The 25,603-nt window shown below is 66.0% G+C and overlaps 1 protein-coding gene across 2 annotated transcripts in view; it reads left to right on the top strand.

Moving 5' to 3' along the window:
* PHF24 (PHD finger protein 24) overlaps nt 1-25,581 on the top strand; it is a 43,321-nt gene extending 17,740 nt beyond the window's left edge. Inside the window, exons 2-8 of one of the 2 annotated variants that reach the window (XM_075932819.1) lie at nt 5,779-6,172; nt 13,113-13,298; nt 15,075-15,153; nt 15,736-15,938; nt 19,135-19,301; nt 19,596-19,697; nt 22,628-25,581. In XM_075932819.1, the coding sequence (XP_075788934.1) occupies nt 5,786-6,172; nt 13,113-13,298; nt 15,075-15,153; nt 15,736-15,938; nt 19,135-19,301; nt 19,596-19,697; nt 22,628-22,724 (1,221 nt within the window). In that variant the 5' untranslated portion in view covers nt 5,779-5,785 and the 3' untranslated portion in view covers nt 22,725-25,581. The remainder of the gene's footprint in view (nt 1-5,778; nt 6,173-13,112; nt 13,299-15,074; nt 15,154-15,735; nt 15,939-19,134; nt 19,302-19,595; nt 19,698-22,627) is intronic. The other variant, XM_075932820.1, reaches the window with a different exon arrangement.
* The last annotated feature ends 22 nt before the right edge of the window (nt 25,582-25,603 follow it).

Here is a 25,603-nt window from a genome sequence, read left to right on the forward strand (position 1 = left end):
ACCTCTCTGTGCGGGGGTGGGGGAGATGTGTGTCTCCTTGCTGTGTGTCTGTGTGTGCATACACACCTCTCTGTGCGGGGCTGGGGTGTGTGTGGCTCCTTGCTGTGTGTCTGTGTGTGCATACACACCTCTCTGTGCGGGGCTGGGGTGTGTGGCTCCTTGCTGTGTGTGTGTGTGTGCATACACACCTCTCTGTGCGGGGCTGGGGTGTGTGTGGCTCCTTGCTGTGTGTCTGTGTGTGCATACACACCTCTCTGTGCGGGGCTGGGGTGTGTGTGTTTCCTTTCTGTGTGTCTGTGTGTGCATACACACCTCTCTGTGCGGGGCTGGGAGGGGATGTGTGTCTCCTTGCTGTGTGTCTGTGTGTGCATACACACCTCTCTGTGTGGGGCTGGCGTGTGTGTGTCTCTTTGCTGTGTGTCTGTGTGCGCATACACACCTCTCTGTGCGGGGCTGGGGTGTGTGTGTCTCTTTGCTGTGTGTTTGTGTGCGCATACACACCTCTCTGTGCGGGGCTGGGGTGTGTGTGTCTCTTTGCTGTGTGTTTGTGTGTGCATACACACCTCTCTGTGCGGGGCTGGGGTGTGTGTGTCTCTTTGCTGTGTGTTTGTGTGCGCATACACACCTCTCTGTGTGGGGTCGGGGGGGGGGTGGCTCCTTGCTCTGTGTGTGTGCACATACACAGCTCTTTGTGTGGGAGGTGGGTGTCTCCTTACTCTGTGTTTGTGTGCACATACACACCTCTTCATGCGGGGTGGGGGGGTCTCCTTGCTCCGTGCGAAGGCAGGAAGTGCTTCTCAGTGCCTGTGTGTATGTGCGAGGGCGTGTGTGGGTGCTTCTCAGTATGCATATGTATGAATGCAGAGTGCGTGTGTGTGTGTGTGTGTGTGTGTGTGTGTGTGTGTGTGTGTGTGTGTGTGGAATATAACAGGTGTCTGGGGGCACCGCTGAGAGGGTCAAACGAGGGTGATTTGCTTAGAGACAGGGCCACTTACACAACTGTGCGCCCTTCATTGTAAGGCCAAACCAGTCACAAAGAGCACAGCTGTGTGCCACACTGGTCCCGCAAAGCACATAAGCACCTCCTTAAACATTCCCGCGTTCCCTGTGCCCCCCAGCCCCCCTTACGCAGGGGAGAGGTTATAACCCGTCCCCCACCTCCCCTCAGACACCCCAGTGCTCCCTGTGCCCCCCAGCCCCCCTTACACAGGGGAGAGGTTATAACCCATCCCCCACCTCCCCTCAGACACCCCAGTGCTCCCTGTGCCCCCCAGCCCCCCTCACACAGGGGAGAGGTTATAACCCGTCCCCCACCTCCCCTCAGACACCCCAGTGCTCCCTGTGCCCCCCAGCCCCCCTTACACAGGAGAGAGGTTATAACCCGTCCCCCACCTCCCCTCAGACGCCCCAGTGCTCCCTGTGCCCCCCAGCCCCCCTCACACAGGGGAGAGGTTATAACCCATCCCCCACCTCCCCTCAGACGCCCCAGTGCTCCCTGTGCCCCCCAGCCCCCCTCACACAGGGGAGAGGTTATAACCCATCCCCCACCTCCCCTCAGACACCCCAGTGCTCCCTGTGCCCCCCAGCCTCCCTCACACAGGGGAGAGGTTATAACCCATCCCCCACCTCCCCTCAGACACCCCAGTGCTCCCTGTGCCCCCCAGCCCCCCTCACACAGGGGAGAGGTTATAACCCGTCCCCCACCTCCCCTCAGACACCCCAGTGCTCCCTGTGCCCCCCAGCCCCCCTTACACAGGGGAGAGGTTATAACCCGTCCCCCACCTCCCCTCAGACACCCCAGTGCTCCCTGTGCCCCCCAGCCCCCCTCACACAGGGGAGAGGTTATAACCCGTCCCCCACCTCCCCTCAGACACCCCAGTGCTCCCTGTGCCCCCCAGCCCCCCTTACACAGGGGAGAGGTTATAACCCGTCCCCCACCTCCCCTCAGACACCCCAGTGCTCCCTGTGCCCCCCAGCCCCCCTCACACAGGGGAGAGGTTATAACCCATCCCCCACCTCCCCTCAGACACCCCAGTGCTCCCTGTGCCCCCCAGCCCCCGTTACACAGCGGAGAGATTATAACCCATCCCCCACCTCCCCTCAGACACCCCAGTGCTCCCTGTGCCCCCCAGCCCCCCTCACACAGGAGAGAGGTTATAACCCATCCCCCACCTCCCCTCAGACACCCCAGTGCTCCCTGTGCCCCCCTAGCCCCCCCTTACACAGGGGAGAGGTTATAACCCATCCCCCACCTCCCCTCACACACCCCAGTGCTCCCTGTGCCCCCCTAGCCCCCCCTTACACAGGGGAGAGGTTATAACCCATCCCCCACCTCCCCTCACAAACCCCAGTGCTCCCTGTGCCCCCCCCAGTCCCCCTTACACAGGGGAGAGGTTATAACCCATCCCCCACCTCCCCTCACACACCCCAGTGCTCCCTGTGCCCCCCAGCCCCCCTTACACAGGAGAGAGGTTATAACCCATCCCCCACCTCCCCTCAGACACCCCAGTGCTCCCTGTGCCCCCCCAGTCCCCCTTACACAGGGGAGAGGTTATAACCCATCCCCCACCTCCCCTCACACACCCCAGTGCTCCCTGTGCCCCCCCCCAGCCCCCCTCACACAGGGGAGAGGTTATAACCCATCCCCCACCTCCCCTCACACACCCCAGTGCTCCCTGTGCCCCCCAGCCCCCCTCACACAGGGGAGAGGTTATAACCCATCCCCCACCTCCCCTCAGACTCCCCAGTGCTCCCTGTGCCCCCCAGCCCCCCTTACACAGGGGAGAGGTTATAACCCATCCCCCACCTCCCCTCAGACACCCCAGTGCTCCCTGTGCCCCCCCCAGTCCCCCTTACACAGGGGAGAGGTTATAACCCATCCCCCACCTCCCCTCAGACACCCCAGTGCTCCCTGTGCCCCCCAGCCCCCCTTACACAGGAGAGAGGTTATAACCCATCCCCCACCTCCCCTCAGACTCCCCAGTGCTCCCTGTGCCCCCAGCCCGTAACCCTAACCTCGCGGCTGGGCGGCTGTGTCGCTCTCCCAGGGCCCTGTGCCCGCGCTGCCGTTCTCCTCCGCACCCCGCTGGCAGCCCGGAGGCCAGCTAGCAGCTGCACGTGGCTCGTGGGCACGGCCCTAGTGCCACGGTAGGGCCCAGTCTGCACCGGGGGGCGCTCCTTGCCCTGGCCGGGCGCAGCGTGGCAGGGGGCGTGAGCGAGACCGGGACCAGCCCGTTCGGCAGTGGGTGCCCCCCCAGCCGTGCCGCATTCCTGCCACCATCGCTCTGCAGGCCCCTGGGCTGCCCGAGGGGCATTGGCTTTGCGACGGCAGCCCAAGGGGCCGTGCTGCCGGGCCGGGGCTGCTTTCCTGGGGCTCTGGGGCCGGGCCATGCTGCAGCGGGGGGTGCCCATGGTGCGCGATCCCCCAGCGGCGCATCCACCAATCACTTACCTGCCAGCCCGGCCCGCGGGAGCCTGGGTTTCCCTGGCAACCAGGGAGCAAATCGATAGCGCCTGCCAGCCACGAGCACGGCGAGACGGGCGGTGCCCGGGGGGACCGGCGGGCGCTGGCACTGCAGGGGGCACACGCGTGTGTGGGGTGCCCCGTGGGGGAGCGGGGCAGCCGCACGCACAGCGCTGGCTGGGCCGGGGGTGCCGAGCCAGGGGGGTGAGCCCGGGGCTGAGAACAGGGCGGACTGTGGGTTACCGGGTTCTGCAGCCTCCTCCCGAACAACAAGGTCCTGGGGGGAAGCAGGAAAGTGTGAGTGCACGGGTGTCTGTGTGCGTGTGCAAGCGTGCCTGTGCTTGCACGTGCATCGCACGTGCCAGGGGTCCCTGGGAAAGGGAGGTGTGCCTGTGCTTGGGTGAGTGTGTCACGTGACAGGCATATGGTGCTGTGTCTTGGAGAGGGAGGCATGCGTGTGTGTGTGTGTGTTGAATGTGACAGAGGGCTGTGGGGCTGTGAGGAGAGAGGTTTGTGTGTGAGCGTGTGTTGCATCTGATACAGGGCTGTGGGGCTGTGTGAGGAGAGGGCGGGGTGTGCATGTGTGTGTTGCGTGTGACAGAGGGCTGTGGGGCTGTGAGGAGAGGGAGGTTTGTGTGTGTGTGTATGTGTGTGTGTTGCATGTGACAGGGCTGTGGGGCTGTGAGGAGAGGGAGGTTTGTGCGTGTGTGTATGTTGCGTGTGACAGGGCTGTGGGGCTGTGAGGAGAGGGAGGTTTGTGCGTGTGTGTATGTGTGTGTGTTGCGTGTGACAGGGTTGTGGGGCTGTGTGAGGAAAGGAAGAGGGAGGTTTGTGTGTGTGTGTATGTTGCGAGTGACAGGGCTGTGAGGAGAGGGAGGTTTGTGTGTGTGTGTATGTTGCGTGTGACAGGGCTGTGAGGAGAGGGAGGTTTGTGCGTGTTTGTGTGTGTTGCATGTGACGGTTGTGGGGCTGTGTGAGGAAAGGAAGAGGGAGGTGTGTGTGTGTGTGTGTGTTGCGTGTGACGGCTGTGAGGAGAGGGAGGTCTGGGTGAGCGTGTGGCATGTGACAGGCGTGTGGGGCTGTGTGTGCAGAAGAGGCAGGCGTGTGCGTGTGGCGTGGGACGGCCAGCGTGGGGCCGGGGCCGGGGCTGAGCTGGGTAGCAGGGCCTGGCCCACGCAGGGCGCTCTGCCAGACGCCACACGCCGCCCAGTTTCCATGCCAGCGCTGGCGCGATTTGCTGCGGGGTTTGCATCGGCACAGCCGGCTCCACACACGAGCTGCCGCCCCCTCCCCGCGGCGGGGCCAGGAGGACCCCGGGGCTCCACAGCACAGTGCGGGGGGGGAGGAGATGCGAGCACGGGGCTGCAGGGACTCACTCGAGGCTCCGGAGCCAGTGTCTGAGCCGGGCCTGGAGCTGCCGCAGCCTGACGCAGACCCCACCTCCCGCGGGGAATTGCAGAGCTGGATCGGCGGCTCCGGCAGGGGCAGCATGTGCCCCCCCAGAGCCAGCCGCTACCCGACTGGGGAGCAGCATGAAGAGCTGGGGAAGGGCCACAGGGGAGCAGGGCCTTTTCCATGGCTCATCTCTGTTTCTCCCCTCTTCCCTGAGCACCCCTTTGAGCCCAGAGCCATCCCACGGGCAGGGCCTGGGCCCGTTCTACAAAAATCTGGGTACAACCCTGGTCCTAGTCTAACGTGGGTTGGTCGATTCCCTGCCAGTCTCCCTGGAGCTTGAACTGGACAAAGGACTCTTCTTCCCCTCCTGGCCTCCTCGGTGGTGCAGCGTTGCTGTGGGCTGTTAAACAGCTGCTGGGCCCTGCCCCAGATGTGGCTGCATTTCAGAGCTGGGTGCATGAGTGTTGCGCAGCGTTTCTTTGGGCTGTTAAACAGCTGCTGGGCCCTGCCCCAGGGGTGGCTGCATTTCAGAGCTGGGTGCATGAGTGTTGCACAGCGTTGCTGTGGGCTGTTAAACAGCTGCTGGGCCCTGCCCCAGATGTGGCTGCATTTCAGAGCTGGGTGCATGAGTGTTGCACAGCGTTTCTTTGGGCTGTTAAACAGCTGCTGGGCCCTGCCCCAGGGGTGGCTGCATTTCAGAGCTGGGTGCATGAGTGTTGCACAGCGTTGCTGTGGGCTGTTAAACAGCTGCTTGACCCTGCCCCAGAGGTGGCTGCATTTCTAAGCTGGTGAGTCCTGCAGAGACATCAGCTGTGGTGCATCCCGGTGGCAGCAGGCTTTCAGCAGTGCCGGGGGGTGAGCTGCCAGCCGGCAGTCACGAGGCAGGCTGCCCTGAACCCCCACCCTGTCTTTCCTACCAGCAGAGCCATGGGGGTGCTGATGTCCCGGCGCCAGACGGTGGAGCAGGTGCAGAAGGTGAGCCTGGCCGTCTCCGCCTTCAAGGACGGGCTGCGGGAGCGGCCCTCTGGCAAGCGCAAGGCGGAGGCGTGGGGCGGGCGGCGGGACACGCTGGAGCACGTGGTGCAGGAGGTGCAGGAGGAGGAGGAGAGGCCGGAGGCTGCCGGCCCCTCGCAGGCGCAGCAGGAGCAGAGCCGGGCCAACCGGGCGGCCTGGGAAAGGCTCCGGGACGGACGGGGCGTGGAGCCGGAGGAGTTTGACCGGGCCAACCGCTTCACGCCGCCGGCCTTCGTCCGGCCCACGCGCGAGCTGCACGACGACGGGCCGCTGGAGATCAGCCTGGAGCAACGGGAGCAGGTGCGAGCCGGGGGCCATGGCCAGGGAGAGGGGCAGGGGTGCCAGGCAGGAAGAGGGTGCCAAGCATGGCGATGGGGCCATGGAGGTACCAGAGAGGGAGATGGGACATGGGGGTGCCTTACTTCTGCACTGCTGCCTGCACAGCTGGCTGGCCAGCGAGGGGGGTGTGGAGGGCCCAGCTTGCAGGCAGCAGTGCAGAAGCGAGGGGGGCAGCGCCCTGCCAGGCATCCTGACGTCTGTGCTGCTGCTGGTGGGGCTGCCTTCCGAGCTGGGCCTCAGCCAGCAGCCGCCGCTCACCAGCTGCCCAGCCCGGAAGGCAGCGCCGCCAGCAGCAGCAGCGCAGAAGTGACCCCCCATAACCTTGTAACCTCAGCTTGGGGAAAGGGAGGAGCTAAACACATCTCTGCCCCGCCCCCTGCGTCCATCCCTCCGCATGCCCCGCCCCCTGCGTCCATCCCTCCGCATGCCCCGCCCCCTGCGTCCATCCCTCCTCATGCCCGCCCCCTGCGTCCATCCCTCCGCATGCCCCGCCCCCTGCGTCCATCCCTCCTCATGCCCGCCCCCTGCGTCCATCCCTCCGCATGCCCCGCCCCCTGCGTCCATCCCTCCGCATGCCCCGCCCCCTGCGTCCATCCCTCCTCATGCCCGCCCCCTGCGTCCATCCCTCCGCATGCCCCGCCCCCTGCGTCCATCCCTCCTCATGCCCGCCCCCTGCGTCCATCCCTCCACATGCCCCACCCCCTGCGTCCATCCCTCCGCATGCCCCGCCCCCTGCGTCCATCCCTCCTCATGCCCGCCCCCTGCGTCCATCCCTCCACATGCCCCACCCCCTGCGTCCATCCCTCCACATGCCCCGCCCCCTGCGTCCATCCCTCCACATGCCCCGCCCCCTGCGTCCATCCCTCCTCATGCCCCGCCCCCTGCGTCCATCCCTCCGCATGCCCGCCCCCTGCGTCCATCCCTCCACATGCCCCGCCCCCTGCGTCCATCCCTCCGCATGCCCCGCCCCCTGCGTCCATCCCTCCTCATGCCCGCCCCCTGCGTCCATCCCTCCACATGCCCCGCCCCCTGCGTCCATCCCTCCGCATGCCCCGCCCCCTGCGTCCATCCCTCCGCATGCCCCGCCCCCTGCGTCCATCCCTCCGCATGCCCCGCCCCCTGCGTCCATCCCTCCTCATGCCCGCCCCCTGCGTCCATCCCTCCACATGCCCCGCCCCCTGCGTCCATCCCTCCACATGCCCCGCCCCCTGCGTCCATCCCTCCGCATGCCCCGCCCCCTGCGTCCATCCCTCCGCATGCCCCGCCCCCTGCGTCCATCCCTCCGCATGCCCCGCCCCCTGCGTCCATCCCTCCTCATGCCCCGCCCCCTGCGTCCATCCCTCCTCATGCCCCGCCCCCTGCGTTCATCCCTCCTCATGCCCGCCCCCTGCGTCCATCCCTCCACATGCCCCGCCCCCTGCGTCCATCCCTCCTCATGCCCCGCCCCCTGCGTCCATCCCTCCGCATGCCCCGCCCCCTGCGTCCATCCCTCCTCATGCCCCGCCCCCTGCGTCCATCCCTCCGCATGCACACCCTTTGTAATATAACAGGTTCCGGGTGCACCGCTGACAGGGCCAAATCAGGGGGTCTGTCTACACTACCACTCTAGTTCGAACTAGGCTGGTTAATGTAGGCAACCGGAGTTGCAAATGAAGCCCAGGATTTGAATTTCCTGGGCTTCATTTGCATCTTGCCGGGCGCCGCCATTTTTAAATGTCCGCTAGTGCGGACTCCGTGCCGCGCAGCTACACGCGGCACGAACTAGGTAGTTCGGATTAGGCTTCCTATTCCGAACTACCGGTACACCTCGTTCCACGGGGAGAGGTTATAACCCATCCCCCACCTCCCCTCAGACACCCCAGTGCTCCCTGTGCCCCCCCAGTCCCCCTTACACAGGGGAGAGGTTATAACCCATCCCCCACCTCCCCTCAGACATCCCAGTGCTCCCTGTGCCCCCCAGCCCCCCTTACACAGGGGAGAGGTTATAACCCATCCCCCACCTCCCCTCAGACACCCCAGTGCTCCCTGTGCCCCCCCCCCAGCCTCCCTTACACAGGGGAGAGGTTATAACCCATCCCCCACCTCCCCTCAGACACCCCAGTGCTCCCTGTGCCCCCCAGCCCCCCTTACACAGGGGAGAGGTTATAACCCATCCCCCACCTCCCCTCAGACACCCCAGTGCTCCCTGTGCCCCCCCCCCCCAGCCTCCCTTACACAGGGGAGAGGTTATAACCCATCCCCCACCTCCCCTCAGACACCCCAGTGCTCCCTGTGCCCCCCCCCAGCGCCCCTTACACAGGGGAGAGGTTATAACCCATCCCCCACCCCCCCTCAGACACCCCACTGCTCCCTGTGCCCCCCAGCCCCCCTTACACAGGGGAGAGGTTATAACCCATCCCCCACCTCCCCTCAGACACCCCAGTGCTCCCTGTGCCCCCCCAGCCCCCCTTACACAGGGGAGAGGTTATAACCCATCCCCCAGCTCCCCTCAGACACCCCAGTGCTCCCTGTGCCCCCCAGCCCCCCTCACACAGGGGAGAGGTTCTAACCCATCCCCCACCTCCCCTCAGACACCCCACTGCTCCCTGTGCCCCCCAGCCCCCCTTACACAGGGGAGAGGTTATAACCCATCCCCCACCTCCCCTCACACACCCCAGTGCTCCCTGTGCCCCCCAGCCCCCCCTTACACAGGGGAGAGGTTCTAACCCATCCCCCACCTCCCCTCAGACACCCCAGTGCTCCCTGTGCCCCCCAGCCCCCCTCACACAGGGGAGAGGTTATAACCCATCCCCCAACCTCCCCTCAGACACCCCAGTGCTCCCTGTGCCCCCCAGCCCCCCTTACACAGGGGAGAGGTTATAACCCATCCCCCACCTCCCCTCAGACACCCCAGTGCTCCCTGTGCCCCCCCCCAGCGCCCCTTACACAGGGGAGAGGTTATAACCCATCCCCCCCTCCCCTCAGACACCCCAGTGCTCCCTGTGCCCCCCAGCCCCCCCCTTACACAGGGGAGAGGTTATAACCCATCCCCCACCTCCCCTCAGACACCCCAGTGCTCCCTGTGCCCCCCCCAGCGCCCCTTACACAGGGGAGAGGTTATAACCCATCCCCCCCTCCCCTCAGACACCCCAGTGCTCCCTGTGCCCCCCAGCCCCCCCCTTACACAGGGGAGAGGTTATAACCCATCCCCCACCTCCCCTCAGACACCCCAGTGCTCCCTGTGCCCCCCCCCCAGCGCCCCTTACACAGGGGAGAGGTTATAACCCATCGCCCTCCTCCCCTCAGACACCCCAGTGCTCCCTGTGCCCCCCAGCCCCCCCCTTACACAGGGGAGAGGTTATAACCCATACCCCCACCTCCCCTCAGACACCCCAGTGCTCCCTGTGCCCCCCAGCCCCCCTTACACAGGGGAGAGGTTATAACCCATCCCCCACCTCCCCTCAGACACCCCAGTGCTCCCTGTGCCCCCCAGCCCCCCTCACACAGGGGAGAGGTTATAACCCATCCCCCCACCTCCCCTCAGACACCCCAGTGCTCCCTGTGCCCCCCAGCCCCCCTTACACAGGGGAGAGGTTATAACCCATCCCCCACCTCCCCTCAGACACCCCAGTGCTCCCTGTGCCCCCCCCAGCGCCCCTTACACAGGGGAGAGGTTATAACCCATCCCCCAGCTCCCCTCAGACACCCCAGTGCTCCCTGTGCCCCCCAGCCCCCCTCACACAGGGGAGAGGTTATAACCCATCCCCCCACCTCCCCTCAGACACCCCAGTGCTCCCTGTGCCCCCCAGCCCCCCTTACACAGGGGAGAGGTTATAACCCATCCCCCACCTCCCCTCAGACACCCCAGTGCTCCCTGTGCCCCCCCAGCGCCCCTTACACAGGGGAGAGGTTATAACCCATCCCCCACCTCCCCTCAGACACCCCAGTGCTCCCTGTGCCCCCCCCAGCGCCCCTTACACAGGGGAGAGGTTATAACCCTTCCCCCCCTCCCCTCAGACACCCCAGTGCTCCCTGTGCCCCCCAGCCCCCCCCTTACACAGGGAGAGGTTATAACCCATCCCCCACCTCCCCTCAGACACCCCAGTGCTCCCTGTGCCCCCCCCCAGCGCCCCTTACACAGGGGAGAGGTTATAACCCATCGCCCTCCTCCCCTCAGACACCCCAGTGCTCCCTGTGCCCCCCAGCCCCCCCCCTTACACAGGGGAGAGGTTATAACCCATACCCCCACCTCCCCTCAGACACCCCAGTGCTCCCTGTGCCCCCCAGCCCCCCTTACACAGGGGAGAGGTTATAACCCATCCCCCACCTCCCCTCAGACACCCCAGTGCTCCCTGTGCCCCCCAGCCCCCCTCACACAGGGGAGAGGTTATAACCCATCCCCCCACCTCCCCTCAGACACCCCAGTGCTCCCTGTGCCCCCCCCAGCGCCCCTTACACAGGGGAGAGGTTATAACCCATCCCCCAGCTCCCCTCAGACACCCCAGTGCTCCCTGTGCCCCCCAGCCCCCCTCACACAGGGGAGAGGTTATAACCCATCCCCCCACCTCCCCTCAGACACCCCAGTGCTCCCTGTGCCCCCCAGCCCCCCTTACACAGGGGAGAGGTTATAACCCATCCCCCACCTCCCCTCAGACACCCCAGTGCTCCCTGTGCCCCCCCCAGCGCCCCTTACACAGGGGAGAGGTTATAACCCATCCCCCAGCTCCCCTCAGACACCCCAGTGCTCCCTGTGCCCCCCAGCCCCCCTTACACAGGGGAGAGGTTCTAACCCACCCCCCACCTCCCAACAGCCTCTCCCCGTCCCGAAGGCGCAGCCCCAGTGGCAGGGCGATTTCTCCCTGGATCTCCCCCACAGGAGTAGGTGGTTCGGGTCCTTTCGGGTCTGAAACCCAGCGGGTTATTTGCAAAGGAAGGCGCGTCGGAGAGAGGAACCGCAGTTCCCTTCCCGGTCCCAGCGTCCCCGGGGAGGCTCGTCGCAGAGCCGGCCCAGCCTGCCGTGTCCCGAGTCTGGGGAGCACGTCCTAGGTCCCTTCCCGGCCCAGCTCCGCGCTCAGCTGCTCTGAAGGGGGGATGTGGGGAATGTCAAAGGGGCCCTGGCCCCCGGCCCCTCGGGAGGGGATCCCCCGCTCTCGTGCGCAGGTCCCCCGTCCAGCCGCGGCCCCCGAGATTTCCCATCCCGGAGCGGGGTGAGTTTTGTCACAACGGGGCCACGTGCGCTTCTCCGGAGGGGGCCACTGCGGCACCCACCCGCTGCCCGAGGGACTCTCCCAGGTGGCACCCCCCACACCCAGTGGGGAGACGGCGAGACGTGCTCCCTAGGCAGCCGGGGTGCAGGGCAGGGGAGGCCCCGGGCTGCCCCTCGGGGGGCCGGCTGTGAGCCCCGAAGCCACTGCCAGCACCCAGAGTTTGCAGGGAGTGAGGTGCTGGGGGTGGAGCGATAACGTGGGGGGGGGCACCAGGGGATTCTGAGGGGAGAATTAAAGGCACGGGGGGGGAAGGGGGGGAGATACATGGGGCCCCAGCCCCTGGGGAAGGGCTGGAGCTGGCCCCGGGAGCAGCCCGGCCACTGGAACAGATCCGGCCTCCCACCGTGTGGCAGGACTCCCCCCCGGCTATGCAACAGGCCCCGGCTCCCCACCGGGACAGGGCAGGGTCTCCCCCCGCCACGCAGCAGGCACCAGCCCCCCAAGCAAGCCCCTGCCGCCAGAGGAAGCCCCGCCTCCCCCCACAGCAGACCTCCCACACGAGGTCTCAGCTGGCCCCACCCGCCGGAACAGAGGGGGCGGGCGGAGAATTTCCTGTGCGTGGCCGCGCAGACGCGCATCCTGGCGGGACACTGCTGCCAGGGGCCTTTCCAGCCGCCACGGGGGGCCTGCGGGGAAAACGCCGGGACGTGGATCGCGCCCCTCACGCCCGTTGGCACGGGAGTCGTCCGACGGGCTTGGGAATCCGCCCTTCCCCGGGGCTGGGCGAGGCCTGTCGGTCCCCCCGCCAGCCGTGCTGGGCTCGCCAGCGCAGGGCCCACCCGCACCGCTCGCAGTGCACACACCCGGCACGCACACGAGAGCGCAAAGCGACCCCGCGCTCGACAGACGCCCCGCCGGGGCACGTTTGGGGCAGACCCACAGCAGGGGCTCCGACTCAAATCCAGTAACGTCACAGCCTCCATCTGTCCGGCCCTCCGTCCGTCCAGCCTTCCCTCCATAGGCATGCCCTGGTCCATCTGTCCGTCCCTCCAGACGCACACCCCTCCGTCTGTCCTTCCTTCCCTCCCTCTGCATGCCTGCCCTGGTCCATCTGTCTGTCCCTCCAGACGCACGCCCCTCCGTCTGTCCTTCCTTCCCTCCCTCTGCGTGCATGCCCTGGTCCATCTGTCCGTCCCTCCAGACGCACGCCCCTCCGTCTGTCCTTCCTTCCCTCCCTCTGTACGCATGCCCTGGTCCATCTGTCCGTCCCTCCAGACGCACGCCCCTCCGTCTGTCCTTCCCTCCCTCCCTCTGCACGCATGCCCTGGTCCATCTGTCCGTCCTTCCCTCCCTCCCTCCATCCCTCTGCATACATACTCCTCCTTTTGTCCATCTTTGTCCTTCTTCCATCCATCTATCTTCTGTCCCTCCCTCCCTCCATCCCTGGCACTCTCCCTCCGTCCGTCTGTCCATCCCTCCATGCCCACGCTATTCCAACTCTCCCTCCCTCCACACTCCTCTCTGTCCCACACCCCCTGTTCCCTCCATCCACTGCCCTCTCCTGTGGCCCCCTCCCCACAAGCGCTGGGCCCCCTTCTCCCGGCACACCCCTTCCCCGTCACAGAGCTGGCCCGGCGGGGTGGGGACGTGCGAGGAGGCCCGGGTGTGATGGGTCCCTGCCCTCTGACCCTGCCGCTGTCTCCTCCCCCGCCCAGGTGGTCAGCGACGAGATGTGCGAGATCTGCGAGGTGTGGACGGCAGAGAGCCTCTTCCCCTGCAGGGTCTGCGCCCGGGTCTACCACGACGGCTGCCTGCGCCGCATGGGCTACGTGCACAGCACCAGCGCCGTGGAGGTGACGGAGACGGCGCACACCGAGACGGGCTGGAGCTGCTACTACTGCGTGAGCGCCACACCCGGGGGGGCAGGGCGGCCTGGCCGCTGCGCTAGGGGCCAGCTCTGGGCCCCTCCCCCCGGTTATCCCATCGCTCCCAACCAGACAGGCTGCTTCACCGCCGCCTAGACAGTCACCCGCCAGCCCAGACAGGCGGCGTCACCCACCCAGCCAGACAGGCGGCATCACCCGCCCAGCCCAGACAGGCAGCGTCACCCACCCAGCCAGACAGGCAGCGTCACCCACCCAGCCAGACAGGCAGCGTCACCCACCCAGCCAGACAGGCGGCGTCACCCAGCCCAGACAGGCGGCATCACCCGCCCAGCCCAGACAGGCAGCGTCACCCACCCAGCCAGACAGGCAGCGTCACCCACCCAGCCAGAGAGGCGGCGTCACCCCCCCCAGCCCAGACAGGCGGCATCACGCGCCCCCTAGCCCAGACAGGCGGCGTCACCCCCCCCAGCCCAGACAGGCGGCATCATGCGCCCCCTAGCCCAGACAGGCGGCATCACCCCCCCCAGCCCAGACAGGCGGCGTCACCCCCCCCAGCCCAGACAGACAGGCGGCGTCACCCACCCAGCCCAGACAGGCAGCGTCACCCACCCAGCCAGACAGGCGGCGTCACCCCCCCCCAGCCCAGACAGACAGGCGGCGTCACCCACCCAGCCAGACAGGCAGCGTCACCCGCCCAGCCCAGACAGGCAGCGTCACCCACCCAGCCAGACAGGCGGCGTCACCCCCCCCAGCCCAGACAGGCGGCATCACGCGCCCCCTAGCCCAGACAGGCGGTGTCACCCCCCCCCCGAGCCCAGACAGGCGGCGTCACCCCCCCGCCAGCCCAGACAGACAGGCGGCGTCAGCCCCCCAGCCCAGACAGGCGGCGTCAGCCCCCCCAGCCCAGACAGGCGGCGTCAGCCCCCCAGCCAGACAGGCGGCGTCACCCGCCCAGCCCAGACAGGAGACATCATCCCCCCAGCCAGACAGGCAGTGTCATCCTCATCAGCCCAGACAGGCGGCGTCATCTCCTCCCCCACCCTCTCAGCACCCTCACAATAACACACTAGTGCGCCCCGCCCCCGCACTCCCTCCAGTAACCTGACAACCCGCCTCCCCATGTTCAGAGCAAAGTGCAAACCTGATTTGTCGCCTCGGCTTTCCCTGGCTAAGCCCTTCATTGCCCACCACTGCACTGTCTGCACAGCCCTCCACACGCACACGCGTGTGCACACACCCAGCACCCCGCCCCATCCACACACACCCAGCGCACTGCCTGCACAGCCCTCCACACGCACACGCGTGTGCACACACCCAGCACCCTGCCCCATCCACACACACCCAGTGCTCTGCCTGCACAGCCCTCCACACGCACACGCATGTGTACACACCCAGCACCCCGCCCCAGCCACACACACCCAGCGCACTGCCTACACAGCCCTCCACACGCACACGCGTGTGCACACACCCAGCACCCCACCCCATCCACACACACCCAGCACACTGCCTGCACAGCCCTCCACACGCACACGCGTGTGCACACACCCAGCACCCCGCCCCAGCCACCCACACCCAGCGAGCTCAGCCTGCAGGCTAAGGGAGCTCGTTCCACCACCCGTGGAGAAGGGAGCGACAGATGCGGGGGGGGGGCTCCGTGTGTCCCTGATTACCCACTTGGGGGGCCCCACGTGCTGCCGCGAAGTCCCTGTGGGGCAGTGGGAAGAGCGCTGGGGGCGGTTCTCCAGGAGCTAACTCACCGGGGGTTTCTCTCGACGCCTCGCCCTGCGGCAGGACAACCTCAACCTCCTGCTGACGGAGGAGGAGATGTACAGCCTGATGGAGACCTTCCAGCAGTGCAAGATCATCCCCGGTGAGCGCTGCCCTGCCTGGGCCCTGCCTGAGCAACGTGCCGGCCCCGGCTCTGGGCGTTGCCGCCCCATAGGGGCACAGCAGATAAAAGCTCTACTACTGCTGACAGCGGGTGGAGTTTCTCCTCTCACTTAGGGTACGTCTACACTGCCAGCCTAGTTCGAACTAGGGTGGCAGTGTAGACATACCCTTAGAGGCCAGGGTTTGCGGGCCCAGAGTCAGGGCCATGCTGCACACGTGTGGGCGACCTACAGCCTCACGCTGGCACCCCGAACTCTGGCAGCACCCCCAGAGCCCTGTTTGTGCCCTCTTTATTCCGGTCCCAAACCCACCCGGGGGTGCTGTGTTTCCCTGGCCACACCGATGAGCCCCCGGGGCACCATGCAAAGTGGAGCAGTGCTGCTGATGCCACCCGTGGCTGCCAAGGGGCCGTGGGCAGCCCGGATGCGGGTCCCGGCACTCGCGTGCTTGGGAGGCTCCGCGGGGTCACATGGCCGGGCAGGATAGCGCTCGCCGTGGGTGCTTGGCAGGCACCCGGGGCTGGGCAGAGCGGGGCTGATGGGCACCTGGCTTGGCCTTGCAGAGACCTGCCTGACGCTGGACAATTTCCTGCACTACAAGCACCTGGTCCACAAGCGCCACTTCGAGAGGCCGATGAGCGAGGAGCAGGAGGAGCGAGCTGCCCTGCAGTTCTCCGCGCTGGACCCCGAGAGGAAGGGCTACGCCGAGTGGCCGGACTTCCTCTCCCACGAGTCCATCGTGCTGCTGCAGAAGCTCCGGACGCAGGTACTGAGACACCCCCCACGGGTGCGCGAGAGCCAGGGGCAGGGAGCTCCGGAGGCCTGTGGGATCCTCGGTCAGTCCAGAGACCGCCCAGTGCCTCTCCCACTCCCGAGGAGCTGCCCATCCCCCCGCCTGTGTGTCCCTCCCCATATCCATCTACCTGCCTTAGGCATTTGGAGCGCCGGTCTCCGCACTCAGCACCCCCTGCAGAGCGGGCGTCCGCGGCCGCCTGCCAGGAGTTCCCAGGGTCTCCCAGAACTGGCAACGTGCCTGGACAACAACATGACATTCAGTGTTAAGTGCAAAGCGACACCCCTCAGAAACCGCAGTCCCGACGATCCCTGCCAACTGAGGGGGGGCTCAGTCAGCTGTTACCCGTCCAGAGCCAGATCTTGGAGTCACGGTGGCTCGTTCTCTGCAAACATTCCCCCCCCCCCCCCCGGACAGCAGCTGTCAGACAAGTGAACAGATTGTGGGGCATTAGGACAGGGATAAAGAATAAGGGTACGTCTGGACTGCGTCCCTCTGTCAGCAGAGGGATGAAGATGAAGCAGGTCGACATTTCAAGTGAGGCAGGGATTTAAATATCCCATGCCTAATTTGCATAAAAATGGCCGCCATGTTTTGCCGACTCCGCATTTTGTCGGCAAAAAGGGGCCATCTAGAGGGGGATCTGTCGAGAAAGAAAGACTTTTTCGACAGATCCTGTAAACCTCCTTGCTAGAGGCATAAGGGATCTGTCAAAAAAGGCTTTCTTTTTCAGCAGACCCACCTCTAGACTGCTGCCTTTAGCTGACAAAGTGCTGAGTCAGCAAAACGTGGCGGCCATTTTTATGCAAATTAAGCGCAGGATATTTAAATCCCTGCCTCGTTTGCAGTGTCGAGCTGCCTCATCTGCATCCCTCTGCCGACAGAGGGATGCAGTCTAGACATACCCTAAGACAGAAAATCTCTTAGGGTATGTCTACACTACCACTCTAGTTCGAACTAGGGTGGTTAATGTAGGCAACCGGAGTTGCAAATGAAGCCCGGGATTTGAATTTCCTGGGCTTCATTTGCATGTTGCCGGGCGCCGCCATTTTTAAATGTCCGCTAGTTCGGACTCCGTGCCCGCGGCTACACGCGGCACGAACTAGGTAGTTCGGATTAGGCTTCCTATTCCGAACTACCGATACACCTCGTTCCACGAGGAGTACAGGTAATTCGGAATAGGAAGCCTAATCCGAACTATCTAGTTCGTGCCGCGTGTAGCCGCGGGCACGGAGTCCGAACTAGCGGACATTTGAAAATGGCGGCGCCCGGCAACATGCAAATGAAGCCCAGGAAATTCATATCCCGGGCTTCATTTGCAACTCCGGTTGCCTACATTAACCACCCTAGTTCGAACTAGAGTGGTAGTGTAGACATACCCTCACTGCCTAGTGTACCAAGCCACGGTGCGTCCACCGTGCTGCGGGCAGATATGGTTGCCTCATCATAGAAAAGACACCAGCCAGGGATGATCTAGAGCGGTGTTCCTCAGCCAGTGGTACGAGTACCCTGGGGGTACTCAAGAGAAGTCGGGGGCGGGGGGGAGTCCGTCCACACAACTGAAATGTGGCGAAAACTGAATTTTTTGTTTTAAGTTTTACAGCGTTTTATTATTTTTGTACTTTTTACACCCAAAAATTTCATCTCCCGCCCGGCTACAATTAAATTGTTTCACGAAATGTGTTGCAATGGGAGAAAAACAGTGTTGTGTGTCTGAAAATTGTACGTTCCGGGGGTACTTATAATTTTTTTTTTTGCAAAAGGGGTACTTTATAAAAAAAGGTTGAGAAACACTGCTCTGGACGGCGCTTGGTCCTGCCGTGAGGCAGGGGAGTGGACTCGAGGTCCCTGCCAGTCCGAGTGCGCTTACAGATCTCTCGGCAAGGGTTCCGAACGTGGTGAGGGGTATGGAACAGCTGCCACCTGAAGCGAGCTTAAAACGACGGGGATTGTCCATCTCGGGCTAGGACAGAGGCCCAGAAACTCATGCCTGTGGGGAGACAGAGACCAGGGAGGGGTGACCCTACCCAGCCTCAGAACACAAGACCCGGGGCGCCCAGGGGAATTGCAAGGGGGCGGGTTGCAAACGAGCCCAGGGGCGTATTTCTCCCCCCAGCGCCCTGTGGGGCTGGTTGCCAGGAGACGTTGCGAAGGCCAAGAGTATAACTGGAGTCAAGAGGGTTAGCTAAGCCCCCGGAGGACAGGTGCAGCGGGGCTGTCGGCCACGAGGGTCCGGGGCGCAGCCTCACGCTCTGGGCGTCCTACCCCCCGGCTGCTGGACGCCGTCAGACGGGTCCCCCAAGAATCGCCAGTTCTGGTCCCTCCCTCAGAGGCCGGCACTGGGCCAGACGGGCCTTTGGTCTGGCCCCGGGTGGCCATTCTCCTGATGTGCCATGGGATGGGGGGGCTGTCTGCTCTGTACCCGGGTCCCCCTGCGCTGGGCTGTTATCCCCTCTGACTCACCCACCTGCGTATTAGCCCAGACACCCAGCCCCAGCCTGGGCAGGGAACAAGGCTCTTCCTGGGGGGAGAGACGGGGGGGGGGGGGAGACGGACACCTGGCTGGGGGCTGGGCAGTTTTTGGCTGGGATGAATGAAGAGAGGAGACTTAGCAGAGCGCTGGGGGCTCCCGGGGGCGATGCACCCGCCCCAAGGGGTCTGAGGCTGCCTGGCCCTGACTCCTTATGTCCACACCACGTCTGTGCTGGGCTGTATCCCGGAGCAGCAATAACCCCCCGTTCTACTGGCCGGCGGAGTCCGTTCTCGCTGCTACGGGGGTGCAGGGCCGGGGGGATCCCCGACGCGCCGTCACACCTGTTCTTACGCCTTTGTCCCGCTCGAGAGGCTGGTCCACACATGGGTAAAAGCCTACTACAGCGGCCGGCTCAGGGACTTGCTTCGGCGCCAGGCCTGGAGGCTCACCCTGCCTCATGCTGAGCGTCCCAGATTCAACCCCGAGGTCAGCCCAAGGGGTAGATCACTAGGCCAGCTGTGACCACGGCCCTCTCCGCTGCCTGCACCCCGCAGCAGGGCGGGCTGTGTTCCCGACCCGGCCTGGCACGCCTTCCTGAACCCAGCCCCTTGGCTTGTCCCCCAATCCCCCCCATCGCGTCCCGCCAAGCCTGGGAGCACCAGCCCCCCGCCCTCCTCCGCTCTCTCCCTCCCGCAGAATTCCCTGCTGCGGCTACTGACAGCCAAGGAGCGGGAGCGGGCCCGCGCCACCTTCCTGCCCCTCAGCCAGGACAGCCAGGGACTGATCAGCAAGGCCGAGTGCCGGAGGGCCCAGCACACGTGGTTTCGGAAGCACCAGAAGGAGGCCCCGTCCTGCAACGTCAGGTAACAGAGCCGGTTGCCCTGCCCGGAGCCGGGGTAGCACCAGGAGGCCCCTCCCAGCCCCAGCTCCTGGGGGTTATGGGGCGATTCCCCGCACCAGCCAGATCCCCCTCCGCCAACAGCCCCCCCTTCCCGCGGCGTCCCCCCACCGCCCTCCCGGCTGCCTGCGGCGCCCGGATGCCGCGTGCCTGGCGGGTGGGCATGGCCAGAGCCTGGCCGGTCGTGGCCGTGCGAACGTGCCGTGAGGGCGCCCAGGGGCACCGGCGCCATGGCGGGAAATGCCCTTTCTCCTCGCAGCATCAGCCACGTGGGGCCCATGTCCGAGAGCAGCCCAGCCAGCAGCGGCAGCAGCAAGAGCCAGGAGAAGACGCTGCTGGCCACGGAGCCCGAGGAACCCAGGTGAGCAGGGCAGGGGGAGGGGAGATGGAGGCTGCTCAGGGCTCTCCGGGCCGCACGGCTTGTTCAGAGGCCCCTCCGTGGCGGGGGGTCCCCGGAGCAAAGCGGGGACGGGCCGAGCAATCGATCCCTGCCCGATAGAGCGGCCCTGGGCAGCGCTGAAGGCAGCTCTCCGGCCCCCCTCGGCCTGCTTCTCACGACTGACTGCTCGCCGTTTCCACAACCCCCCACCCCCTCGACACCCCGGGCCCAGCCAGTGAGCCCCTCTGCACTGGGTCTCCTTCCGAACTGCAGCGCTGGGAGAAGCCAGTGCCCCGGGGCAGGCTGCGGGAGGGGCCGTCCGCCCTCCGAGCCTGAGCAGCTGCCTCCTTGCGGCCAGTGGTCACTAGAGCACTTTTCATCAGCAGTGTCCGTGTCCCCTTTTTACACACGGGGAAACTGAGGCACCAGGCAGCACAGTGACTTGGCCAGGCGCGCTGTAGGCGAGTGGCAAAGCAGGACTAGAACTCAGGCCTCCCCCAGCACGCTAGGCACTCCCCCCCCGCCCCCACCCCCGAGCCTCAGGCACCTTTTTGCAAGAGCGGTGGCATTTTCCAGGAAAGGGTGTCGTCGGCCGCATTCCTGGAATTCACAGAAATCGGCTGCAGCCTCAGGATGCCCCTTTCACCAGCGCTAGAGCAGAGCCTGGAGAGTCACACTGAGGGTCTCCCGCCGTGGCCGGCCGCAACCAGACGTTGCTACGTCCCCCAGAGGTGGCTGCATCGGGGGAGGGAGAGTAACATGGTCACTTTACAACCAGGCTGCAAACCCCCGGGGGGCTCTTCAAAGTCCGAAAAGCTCTGCAGAGAGCTGAGGCAGGTGGTGTAATTACCCCCCCTGCCCCCGTCCATGTGGCTGGAGACAATGTTCTGTCTCCAGTTAAAATCCCGGGGGACTGAAGACGGGAAATGGTCTTGTGAAGCCGGAGCTCCGGGTACTTCCCGCCGTTCAGTCCGGCAGGACGGGCACTGAGCCGCCCCCCGCTGAGGGACGGAGCACCGAGCCGGCTCCCGTGTGCCAGAGACGTGGGCTCCGCCGCCCGGGGCAGGCCGGTTGGATGGCGTCCCCTTCCCAGGCTGGCGGAACCCGCAGGCGTGGGTGTGTGCGGGGGCCCGGCTCCCTGAGGGGACCGATTTCTGCGGGCGAGGCAGTGCATTTGAAAACGGAATGGCCAGCCCCTCTGCTCGCCCCCTTTGCTCTCCTGGCCAGGAAAAGGGAGCTGGGGCTAGTGGGCAGAGCAGCGGCTGCGTGTCAGGCCTCCTGGGGTCTAATCCTGGGTCTGCGTGGCCCGAACCCCTTCCCCACCTGCACGAAGGGTGTTGCCTGGCCCCCGCGGTGCGGGCGACTCCCTGTCCGCGAGGAGCAGAGTGCGGGTAAGAGCCGGAGCTGACCCTACCGTGGCAACCGCACAGCCACAGCCACCCAAAGCAGCTCCCCATGGCCCCGGGGTGGGGCTGTGAAAGGTGCGGCGCTTGGGGCAGCAGGTGGGGCAGGCAGGAGCCCCCGGAGCCGGGCAAAGCGCGGCAGGAACCAGCTGCTGGGCTGGAAAAATGTGCAGCTCCCTGCCTAGCGCCGTCTGTCAGCCTCCCTCGGGGCCGGCTGCGCGGCAAACCAGGGATCGCGGGGGGACAGGAGAGGGCTGCCCCACGAGCTCCTTTGGGCAGCGGCCCAGGGCGCTGAACAGCTGTTCAGGGCTGGAACCCCCCCATCTACACTCCCCCCCCCCCCCCGCCCCTCGGCCAGCAGCCTGCAAGGTGTGTCAGACACACGCTGAACAGCACTTCAGCAGCTAGACAGGCGGGTGGGGAGGGCGGGTCCCTGTCACCTCCCAGACACTGGCCGAGGGAGGGGGTGTCACTAGGCCCTACAGGCGCTGGGCAGGGGGGTCCCTGTCACCTCCCAGACACTGGCCGAGGGAGGGGGTGTCACTAGGCCCTACAGGCGCTGGGCGGAGGGGTCCCTGTCACCTCCCAGACACTGGCCGAGGGAGGGGGTGTCACTAGGCCCTACAGGCGCTGGGCAGGGGGGGTCCCTGTCACCTCCCAGACACTGGCCGAGGGAGGGGGTGTCACTAGGCCCTACAGGCGCTGGGCAGGGGGGTCCCTGTCACCTCCCAGACACTGGCCGAGGGAGGGGGTGTCACTAGGCCCTACAGGCGCTGGGCAGGGGGGGTCCCTGTCACCTCCCAGACACTGGCCGAGGGAGGGGGTGTCACTAGGCCCTACAGGCGCTGGGCGGGCGGGTCCCTGTCACCTCCCAGACCCTGGTGGAGGGAGGGGGTGTCACTAGGCCTGGGAGGAAAGGAAAGGTTGGGGTTACCCTCGGCACAGAAGCCCAGAGAAGCGGTTGGTGTCTCTCCATCTCCTCCAGGAGGGGGGCGTCTATTCTAGCTGCCAGGCCAGGGTCATTTACTGGTGTGTCTCATCGGGGTCTCCCTGCCCTGCTGCTCCCCCTACACCCCATCCAGGCCTGTGTCCAGCCATCACCGCCCGTTCCAGACGGGGTTCTGCAGCCTCTTCCCGCAGGATCCTGTCTGCATCCGGCTTCTCTGCTGCTCCTGCCTTGCCAGGTGGCTGCTGCTGCCCCTGGGGCTTGGTCACATCCTGGTTCTGGGGTTTTTCCTGGAGTCCCTGAGCCCCCGGCCCTGGCCAGGAGGAAGGGAAATGCAGAGCCCGGCTCCGGAGGTCAGCGCGCCAGGCTCCGGCGAGGGGACCCCGTCTCCCCAGGGGCCCCTAACGCTGGAGCGCCGGGGTCTGGCCCACCCGTGCCAGGCTGCTCTGTGCTCAGGCTGGGCTGGCCAGAAGCTGCAGCGTCCCACGCGCGGGGGCTGGGGGCTGCGGGCTGCGCCCCTGCCCATGTGGCCCCCAGGCTAACTCGTCTGCTCCCCCCGGCAGGGTTGTCGACTGGCCGACCTTCCTGACGGAGAGCGTCGTCTACATCCTCGCCGCCCGCCCCAACAGCCCTGCCATCCACCTGAAGCCGCTGGCGTAGCCGCTGCCGGGGCCGGGGGCGGGCTGGGCTCCCGCCCGGAGGATGCATGAGCGGGCGGGCGGCCGGGGGCACGGGGCCGCCCTCGCCAGTGTGTTCTGTATTCACCACGCTTGCAGCTGGAGGAGCTGGCCGGCTGCTTCCCCTGCCGAGGGCGCCGCCTGCCCGCCGGAGGGGGCCCCTCCTGCTGCCGCCTCGTCCCTCGTGGGCCTCTGGGCGCCGGCCCCACCTGCGTTCCCATTGGCAGAGCAAGGACCCCGCCCACACCCCCGCGCAGCAGACTTCTGGTTTCTGATTGGCTGGGAGAGCCCGTGCGAGCCCCCGTCAGCCGTCTGGCCGGTGGAAGGCCCCCTGTGCTGTTGCTGCAGGGCCGCGGGCCGGGAGTGCCCCCGAGCGCCATGGTCTGGCAATGGGACTGGCGCGCCTGGCGGAGGGACGGAGCCTGCAGGGCCGCCCTGCAGCTGGCAGCCCCAGAGCTCCGGCATGGTCCCAGCCTCCCCACTGCTCCCCCAGAGGCACACGCCGGGCGCTTCCACCCAGGCTCTTGGGGCTGGTCTCTGCGGTTCCCTTCCCGTGCTGCTGGGCAGACCCCCCAGAGCGGGGAGCTACGGCGGGCAGGGAGCACCCGCAGCAGCCAGGGCTGCGTTCCCCACTCTGCTCTGCTTCGACACCCATTTTCCAGCCCCCCCGCAGGAGAGCTGGGGTCTTGGACATGGCCTATGGGGGCTGGGCCGGCAGTGAGCCCGCCACGGAGCTGCTGCTCTTCACCCCCGGCTGCGGGAGACACATCAGGGCCAGTCTCTGCCCAAGGGAGCACCGGTCCTGCCCTGGCCTAGACGGCTGAGTGCGGGACCACCAGGCAGAGCAGCTCCGCGTGCCCAGGTGCTGGTGCAACTCGCCTCCCCTTAAGGTCACCGTCCCACTGGCTTCGTAGCTCAAGCTGTCACGGCTCCGGCACCGCGCCCCTGAGGTCCCTGGTTTGGTTCCTCTGAGCCGTGGGGCGCTGCGTTCCTCAGGCTGTCAGACTCCCAGCCCTCCGCTGCGGCTGCCTCAACAAGCCACAAAGAAACCCCTCGAGCAGCTCCTCCTCCCGGCTTGGGTGCCAGGCGCTGCCCTGCCAGCCAAGGGGCCCCCCAGCACCGGCCTGAGAGCTGGGCAGGGGGCAGGGTCCCCCACTGGTGTGGATGAGCACCAGGGAAGCAAGTTGGATTTGCTAACGCACACACCCCAGTGTCTGCAGCAAGGATGCGGTAGGAGCCGACTGATTCTACCCTGCCAGTGTGGGGCTGCATGCAGGCGTTGTGGGGCGCAGCGTGGCCGCAGGTCACAGGGGTCCCAGCTGGCCTTGCCATGTCTGAAGCAGGGGAGTGAGTTCTGTGCCCATCACATACCAGCTGCCTGCCTTTGCGGCGTGGTCTCACACGCCTGAGCACCCTCCCCACCCCCCAGACTTTATGGAATCCGTAGCCACATGCGACTTCACAGCCATAAGCCAGGAGAGACGTCAGGCCCTCCTGCTCCAAAAGCCCTGGCAGGAGCCAAAGAAGAATCTCCTTTTGCTGTGAGCAGTACAGGAGCTATGACACACGGCCGAGCACTGCCGCTCGGGGCACTGGGGACAGATGCACGAGCTCTGCACGCCTCTCCCAGGCACAGTGCTGGCACTCGGCACCTGTTAACTCAGATCAGCGCCTCTTGCTGCCTACAAAGACAAGCCATTACTGCACCAGGACGTAAGATCAGCAGGCTCCCAGGAGACTATCAGGAGGGGCCAGATTTTCACCCCGCCCAGCTGAGCCACCCCGAACAACCGCAGGGATCAGCCCCTTCCTCTGGCAGGAAGGTGCGGCCTTCCGGGAACGTGGTGCCTGCAAGCAGCATGGCTCGCTGGCCTCTGGAGTCGTGTCTTCATTGGGAAGCTGGCCAGGGCCTTCACCGGCTACTCGACCCACAGAAACTCCCCAGACCCCTATGCCTAGGAGAGGGCCTGGAGCAGCCAGCCCAGAACCCCAGAGGCCAGAGAGATGAGAGCCATGGGGATCCCCTGAGCGGCCACCAAGCGCAGCGAGTCAGAAGCCAGGGGCCTGGCCGCTCCAGCGTCGGGGCTGGGCGGAGCCGAGTGTTGCTCTTGGCCTGGATCTTCGGGAGGCAAAGCAGGAGGGGTGAGCGATGGAGCCTCCCGGAGCCAGAGCTCGCCTGTGCGGACAGAGGCTGCGGGAGCTGCACCGAGCACTAGGGAGGGCTCCCCGCCCGGCGGCCTGGCTCTTGGTGAGAAGCACTTAGCCCTCCCCAGGGCCAGCCGCAGTCGGTCACGGTGAAACCGAGCAGAGATAAAACGGTTCCAGCAGGTCTGACCTGCTCCGTGCCAGGCCCTGCCCCCGACAGCTCTGCCGGCGGCTCCGCAGGGAATTTCCACCCCCGGGGCAGCGCCTGCGGCTGTGCACTCGCCACGTGTCGGGGCAGCACCCGGGAGCTGCGTCCCGCTGTCCGACCCAGCGCGGCAAATACTTTCGCTTTCGCTTCCTTCCAGCTTCCCACCGGCCCGGCTCTCAGCAAGAGGGCACGGCCCCAGGCTGTGCTGGAGGAACCGGTCCCCCCGGATCGCCCCGTGTCGGCAACTCCAGGCTCGCTGCAGGGCCACGGGGATTGCCGGCCCCGGGGTTACAGCTCACCCCACCTTCTGCAGCTCTAGCGGGGGCGCTGGCCAGTTTGCCTTGTTTCATGCCTGTTGGGCCCCCGGCCATTGCCCGTTTCTCAGAGCCCTGCCCACAGCTTTGTCCTGGGTTAGAGGGAAGCCTGCCCTGCCCTGCGCTGCCCCGCCCACGCCTGCCACGTCTGCCCCGCCCACGCCTGTGCTGCCCCGCCCACGCCTGCGCTGCCCC

Source organism: Pelodiscus sinensis, chromosome 6 (assembly GCF_049634645.1).
Source record: "Pelodiscus sinensis isolate JC-2024 chromosome 6, ASM4963464v1, whole genome shotgun sequence".
NCBI classification, from domain to species: Eukaryota; Metazoa; Chordata; order Testudines; family Trionychidae; genus Pelodiscus; species Pelodiscus sinensis.